The sequence below is a fragment of the Perissodus microlepis genome, chromosome 16 (assembly GCF_051167445.1).
Source record: "Perissodus microlepis isolate ML-2025 ecotype Zambia chromosome 16, ASM5116744v1, whole genome shotgun sequence".
Classification (NCBI taxonomy): Eukaryota; Metazoa; Chordata; class Actinopteri; order Cichliformes; family Cichlidae; genus Perissodus; species Perissodus microlepis.
Window position 1 is genome coordinate 22,571,691 of NC_140476.1, and position 6,902 is coordinate 22,578,592.

At 41.2% G+C, this 6,902-nt stretch overlaps 1 protein-coding gene across 1 annotated transcript; it reads right to left on the bottom strand.

The window, feature by feature from the left end:
- Positions 1–989: 989 nt before the first annotated feature.
- On the bottom strand, positions 990–5,365 carry zic5 (Zic family zinc finger 5). Its single transcript, XM_084908398.1, has 2 exons — positions 4,144–5,365; positions 990–2,822 (listed from the first exon to the last, which is right to left on the bottom strand). Exons 1-2 carry the CDS (start codon positions 5,357–5,359, stop codon positions 2,383–2,385), a joined length of 1,656 nt encoding a protein of 551 aa, XP_084764524.1. The 5' UTR covers positions 5,360–5,365; the 3' UTR covers positions 990–2,382.
- Between the last annotated feature and the right edge of the window lie 1,537 nt (positions 5,366–6,902).

The window sequence follows — 6,902 nt, forward strand, 5'->3', positions numbered from 1 at the left end:
CCTTTTATTGCCTCAGTCCCCAAATCCTCCCAGGCTGATCCAAGTCAGGTGTATTATCAGTTAAATCTCATAATCATTTCTCATTGTTCTTTTTTTTTTATATGCAAGTGTTAGTTGATAACAATTTTTCTTGTTGTGATCACAGGAATCTAGTTGCACACATACGCTCACAGACTGGTTGGAATTTAGGTGCCAACCTGCCAAAGGTATATTTGTGACAGCACACACATTTCTGGAGAGGGTACATCCTATGCTTTGATTATAATTCATTTAGTGGCAGTTAGCATTTTTTCTCCCCTTTTAACCGGACATATTCAAATGCGAGCGTTTCACTACCCAATTGCCATAGAAATCCTAACGCACCATGAAGACTGTCAAAGCAGCCAGCCTTCCTCTCAGAGGCTGCAGCCTTTGAAGTGGTGCAGAACTGGCGTTGGTCAATTTTAATTCTATAGACTGGACAGGCAACTCTTTGAAAGTGAGATTTCGCGTTTTAATGGAGGAAATAAGAGGGGGAGCTTGTTTTATACACTCTATACAAGGCTCTGCTTATTGTCGGATATCTTTTTATCTTTTATTTTTCCCATGAATGATTCATGCCTCGGCTGCTTTGTGCCGTCGCGCCTTTCAGAGGTAGCGCCATCAGGGGGCTATAAGTTTTCCCATTAGCTCAGTGATTAGTTTGTACCAGCCTCCTTGGCCCGTTAGGCCTGTTTCTGAGAAGAGTTGGATATTTTATAGAAACGTCAGTAAGGCAGGTGAAGAGAGCTGCTTCAGCTTTTTCACTCGAGGTGAGACTGATGTTTATGTTTTGCAGTCACTGTGTGTAGTCCACATTAGAAAGACGTCTGCTAAATCACATAGCGTAAAATAATAATAATAACAAGAAGTACAGGCACAGTCCTCCTATAAAAACTTCTAAGGACAAAACAAATGACCCCTTATAATCAAACTCACCCGTAAATCATGTTAATGATATAACGTGACACTTATTTACTGTATATGTCCTGTTTTTATTATTAAATTTTAGCATGATTTTTTTTTTATATTGTAAATTAATTCTTGAACATCAAAGGTCTGCACAATCATAGCTGATTCATCTCTCTCTCTTTTTCTCCATCCATTATTATCCACTGGCACCATGCACCTCAATATGAAAGACAGATCACTACAAAAGGCATGCGAGGGGAGAGGGACTTTTCACATTACACAGCCTATTCAAGTAAATGTTTCTTCTTTTACAGAGAACAAATAAAAAATATAAACTCAAAAAGTTAAAAGGTGAATCTGAAAAAAAAAAAACCAACAACAACAAAAAAACAAAAACCATCAGCAGGGTACTATGCATCACCAAAACTGATATTATTATTCTTTGGTGTTTCTGTAATTCCAGTACAACATTGAAACCAGCAAATAAATTACAATGTACAAAACAACATTTTCTTTCCTTGTAATTAAAAACTACACAACATTCACAAGCATCAGCACAATTACATATGTACAAATCCTACAGGATCAAAGCCTGTCAGTGTAGACATTTAGGGTCTCAAGGGACTTACTGGACTCTTTAACAAGTGTTAAACTTGTGTATTTTGCATAAAATATAGTCTTAAATAGTTCTTAAATATTACAAAATTCAATCCAAACACATGTATAAATCTGATAAGGTAAATGCGAACCCTTAAGACACTCAGATGTTTGCCTCCTCTCCTGTTTTTTTTTTCTTATTAGTTTTTTCAAAGTTTGTACCACATTTTAAAGAGATTAGCTGAAATAGAAAAAAGGCCTCCTCTCTAGCCTCTAGATTTTTTTTTAAATTCATTATTTCTACTTGTGGAGCTACAAGCAGTACCTTCTCTTTAATGTGACACTGATTGATTGCAGTGAAGTTATTAACTGCAAGAGGATGTGAAAGATGTCATTTCAGCACACCAGTGGAGTCTTGAGTTATGCAGTTAATTAAATCCTGCATTCATCTCATGGGAAAAAATACACACACATTAATCTAGTTCTAGTCCGACCTGATTCAAAGAAAAAAAATATATATATATTTTTTGGTTCTTTCAAATTGGAAGCAAATTTTGTTCTTTCTTTCAACGTCAAATCTCCATTTTAAACTGATTGTTGGACAGTTGTGATTTACATGTTAGGTTAAGGTCAGGGGTCATCTGGGTTAAAGGGGACAAAAAAAATTCTTTCTTGTTTGATGAAGCTACATTGCATCCACACTGAATGTAATTTTGCTGTTTTTTTAGGACAGTCAGTTAGTATCACTACTGATCAATATCTCAAGTGAACCGGGTGGGGGAACAACACAGATGCACACTTTAACGGGTCAACTAGATGACAAGTTTGAAAGTCCCCATGGATGTATACCAGGTATCAGAGCATTGTCCTCGGGTCTGAATTTCTGAAAGAGTCCTCGTCGTCTGAATCTGTAGTTGGCACGTCGCTGGAGGGGGTGTGAAGGTGGTTGGGCCCTCCGCTCCCCTGGCACACGTACCACTCGTTGAGGTTGGTGACCTGAGGGGAGAGGTTTGAGGAGCGGTTCCTGTGCGGTTCAGAAGTGGGCGAAAGAGGGTCTCCGAGAGGGTTTGTGGAGGAAATATAGGTGACATTTGTGGCAGGGGGCGGAGGGGACTTGCAGTGCACTTTCATGTGTTTCCGCAACGAGCTCGGGTGTGTGTAGGATTTGTCACAGCCGCGCACTTTGCAGTAGTAAGGCTTGTCGCTGGTGTGGACGTGAGAGTGCTTCTTCCGGTCGCTGCTGTTGGCGAATTTTCGGTCACAGCCGTCAAACTCGCACTTGAAAGGTTTCTCTCCTTGAAAAAATGAAACACACAGATACTGTTACGAGTGATAACATCACGAAGTTAAAGCTTTATGGCTTTTGTTTTTGTTGTAGTTTTTTAATAAGTCAGAATAACAACTGGACATGAATGCTCTGTACCTATTATACCACAACTTGTCAGCATTCCACCTTAAATAAATACAAGTGTTCAGTGTAGAAGCCTGTATGCCTCCGCAGACTAAACGTCCATTACACCCACTGCTACACACCCACTTTATATTCCCGCGTGAACACGTGTAACATGCCTTTAGGCCCCTCTAGTTTACAGGGGATGTGTGTATGTAGTTGAAAAGGGGGCAGTTCGGAAAACACCAGGAGACCTATATGTGCCGTACTGGTCTCGTTCTCCCACACACGCACACACAAAGATACATACAACCCTGTCACGCACAACAAACAAACAACAACAAAAACCCAGAATGGAATGTGAAGTCTAATGCATCCTGTATATTCATAGCAATAATTGGTTAGAGTATTTCCAAAGGGTTTTACACGTTTTTTTCTTCAGTGAATTATTTATTTCCCCTGTGGATTTTACATAATTCAGTTAGGCGAAGAGGCCTATTTATACTGGTGGCAAAAAGCCAAAACTGGGCTATTTACTGGTCAAAATTTGACTTTCAGTCTATTTAAAAAACATAAATAGCTCTCATAAAGAGCACACATTACAATTTAAGGAAGTTGTTCGGCTAAAATTGACTTTCTTTATCTCTCAGCAGCTCTGCCAGACTTTAGTATACAGAATATGAGAGCAAACTGTCTTTCTCTAAAGGCACTCTCGGAGAAGTAGTTGTAAATATTTTTGCACCCCCCGATAGGTTACCAATAAATCTGTCGAAGCCTAAAGCATGTGTTTTTTGTTTAAATGCCATCTGCCATGTGCATACACTCATCATCAATATATTAACCGTGCTTTTGCGTAAGGATTCTACGCCCAAAGACAATTACATTTACGCGTGTTCTGTCGCTGTGCTGTAGGTACGTAAGCACGTTTTACAAATCATATGCTCTAATCCTTTCACGCCTACTGCGAGTGTCTTGGTGAGTAAGGGAAAAAAAGTTTATATTTAAGAAAGAAAATGGAACACGGTAACTCACCACGCGAATTCTTTAATCAATAAAAGTCTTTTTTTTCTCGCTTCTGCGCGCAATTACGCACGATCGTTTCACACGTCCGTTTCGAGTGTGAACAGTAAAACAAGATCGCCTCAGACATAGTCTCATTCTCTGCAACCAAGCCATGTTTTTTTCAGACTGTGGTGCGTATTCTTTATTCAATTTGAAGTACTGACCTGTGTGAGTTCTCTTGTGAATTTTTAGATTCTCCGATCGCGCGAACACTTTCCCACATCCCGGGAAAGGACACGGGAAAGGCTTTTCTCCCGTGTGAACTCGGATGTGGTTTATCAGTTTGTACTTCGCTTTGAAAGCTTTTCCTTCTCGTGGACATTCCTCCCAGAAACAGACGTGGGTGCTCTGCTCCGGTCCCCCGACATGCTCCACCGTGACGTGGTTAACCAGTTCGTGCATGGTGCTGTAAGTTTTAGAGCAGGGCTTTTTTTGACTTTGCTCCTGGTCGATCCATTTGCAGATTAGCTCTTGCTTTATGGGCTGCCGCATGTATCTTAAAAACGCCCCCGCGGCTCCGTGAGGAGCAGAAGCGATGTTCACACTGAGGTTCATGGAGTTGTAGCTGTGGAGAGAAGACGGTCCATAGTGCTCTGGCCTGTGCCCGAAGTGCTCTGGCCTGCCATAGATGTCCCCCGGTATACCCAGGCGCATCTGCCCGTTGAGGGCATGGTGGTGGGCACCTGGGGACGCCTGGTCGTGAAGTCCAGTGAAAAGTGAATGGGCCCCACTTTCCGTGTGCCCATAAGCACCTGTTGGGGAGATGAACATGCCATGGTGATGAGGGGAGGAGGCGGAACTATGCTGGTCGCCAAGTGCATGCATAGCAGAGGCTGAGAGTTCTCTCCTGAGGATGAAGTCCCTGCTGCTTGAGTAGCCTGAGTGGGGGTGAGCCACGGGGAAACCAACTGTGGTCTGAGCAGAAGTGAAAGATGCCGCGGTCTGGGCTTCGGGATGGCTCTGAATGTGCTGAGATGGGCTAAGTTTGAGAGCATTTGTCTGTGCCATGTGCTCTGGTCCAAATGGAGTGAGTGCCACTCCGGGGTCGTTGCCCAGCTCCCCAGGGTGGAGGTGGGCATGGTGGGAGAGAGGGTGATGCCCCCCTAGCCCCGGGAAGCCTGTCATATTCTGATGAGGAAGGGGTTGAGTCGCTGCCAAATCCGCTAATCTTATCGTCGGATTCCTCTTGCTTAAAGGGGGTTCCATAACTACACTGACAAGTCCATCCGCACTCACCGCAACTGTTTTTTTTTTCCACCACACTACGCTCTCTAAAACATTAGGAAAATATGTATATAAGGGGTCTATAAGTTCTTTTGTCCGGCTTCTAACTCTGCTTGCTCCTTTTCCCACTCTGTCCTCAAGCGATTGGCAGAACATACAACAGTTGGAGGACACAGTGGGGAATACAGTTTAGAAATGGCACTGCGGGTATTGGACGGATTTCGGTGACTGGCAGTTAGGAGAACGAAGCGATTGGCTGTCGTTCAGCGCAGGGGCTCAGCAGGGTTCCGCCCCCTCACTCTCTTTATTGCTGTTGACTCCAAAAAGTTGTACTCAAAGTTACCAGCAGATCCGTTTGGGCGGCTTTGTGTTTACTGCTGCTGGTGCATGTGGATGACCAAAATAACAGTTTGTGTGACATGTGCAACCTTAGTCTACTCCGGCTTTGGTTTATCCACATTTTTTTTCTGATTTCTTTTTTCTTTTTTGGGGGGGAGGGGGGGGGGGCTTGTGGATGCTGTGAAATATTTCAAGTATTGATATGTACAAATATTCAAAAGTGAAGTGAGTTCTGTTTGTTTTTTTTAATTCATACCTACAAAGACGTAGTATAATTTGTCACAAAATACAAGTAAAACACAAATACAATTAAAAATTAATGCATAAAACTGTTTAAGTACTCAGTGTTATATACATATGACCGATTTCCCCCATATATTGATTAATATGAAATAACTTTGTGTTTACATGTAAACAAGCTTGAAATTAAGTTTTGGATTGTCCAGGCAGTCATTTAATTTTAATGTTGAAGATTAAAAAAATATATATATATATTTATGTTCGCACATTTTACCCCACCCACCACGCACAAAAGATGGGAAAAAACTACAAAAACTATTACAATTATTAAAAATAAAAATTTTATAAATAGAAAATGTAAGCTAGCTTTTTTTTTCTTTTTTGCTTGAGGTGTTAAGGTCCAGCAGCACACTAGGACAACAGTAGCAGAGCCTAACCTTTCGTTTTATTTTAGCGAACTGCAAAGGCAACACTTATTTTTAATGTATTTATTTTTACACCCTTCTCCTCAGTTAATTTCACCAGCTCTTTATTTTTTTTACCAGCTTTTAAAAAAAATAATATTGGTTATGACTTAGGTTGGCAGACATTTCAGCTGTATTTAAGTTTACTTCATATGACAGATTATGGCGTGACGGTGTAACCCCTGCTGACAGCAGTACGTGTATCCATCACTGATATATCTTAATTCACCTTTCCAATCGAATTGTGATGTCTCGCCTCAAACCGCAAATCAGCATGTCAGCTAGTTGTATCAGGAGTTTTATTTTACACCTTAAACAAAAAAGAAGCCGACTTTGAAAATAGGGAGAATCTAAAATATTTATTAAGCAGTGCATTTTCTTCCCCACGGACACTGGAGTTTTGTAATTGATTTTCATTATGTTGGAGGAAAACCTCTACACGTTATGGTCCTGTTGCACGTGCCCCCCTGCTGAACTGATTTATGAGCTTGATAATCAGCAACTGAAGGTTTTGCTTTAAGACCTTTCATACGTACAAATAGGGCGCTGCAGTGACATTAAGTATATATATATATGTGTGTGTGTGTGTGTGTGTGTGTGTTATGTGTGTGTGTGAGAGAGAGAGAGAGAAAGAGACTTTTCAAGATTAGCAGTTA

Bases quoted from the DNA above. Each gene is read 5' to 3' on its own strand.
- zic5 (XM_084908398.1), bottom strand. From the start codon at position 5,359: ATGTTCTGCCAATCGCTTGAGGACAGAGTGGGAAAAGGAGCAAGCAGA. The intron at 2,823-4,143 runs GTCAGTACTTCA...CATTTTTTCAAG, and splicing joins TCACAAGAGAACTCACACAG to GAGAGAAACCTTTCAAGTGC.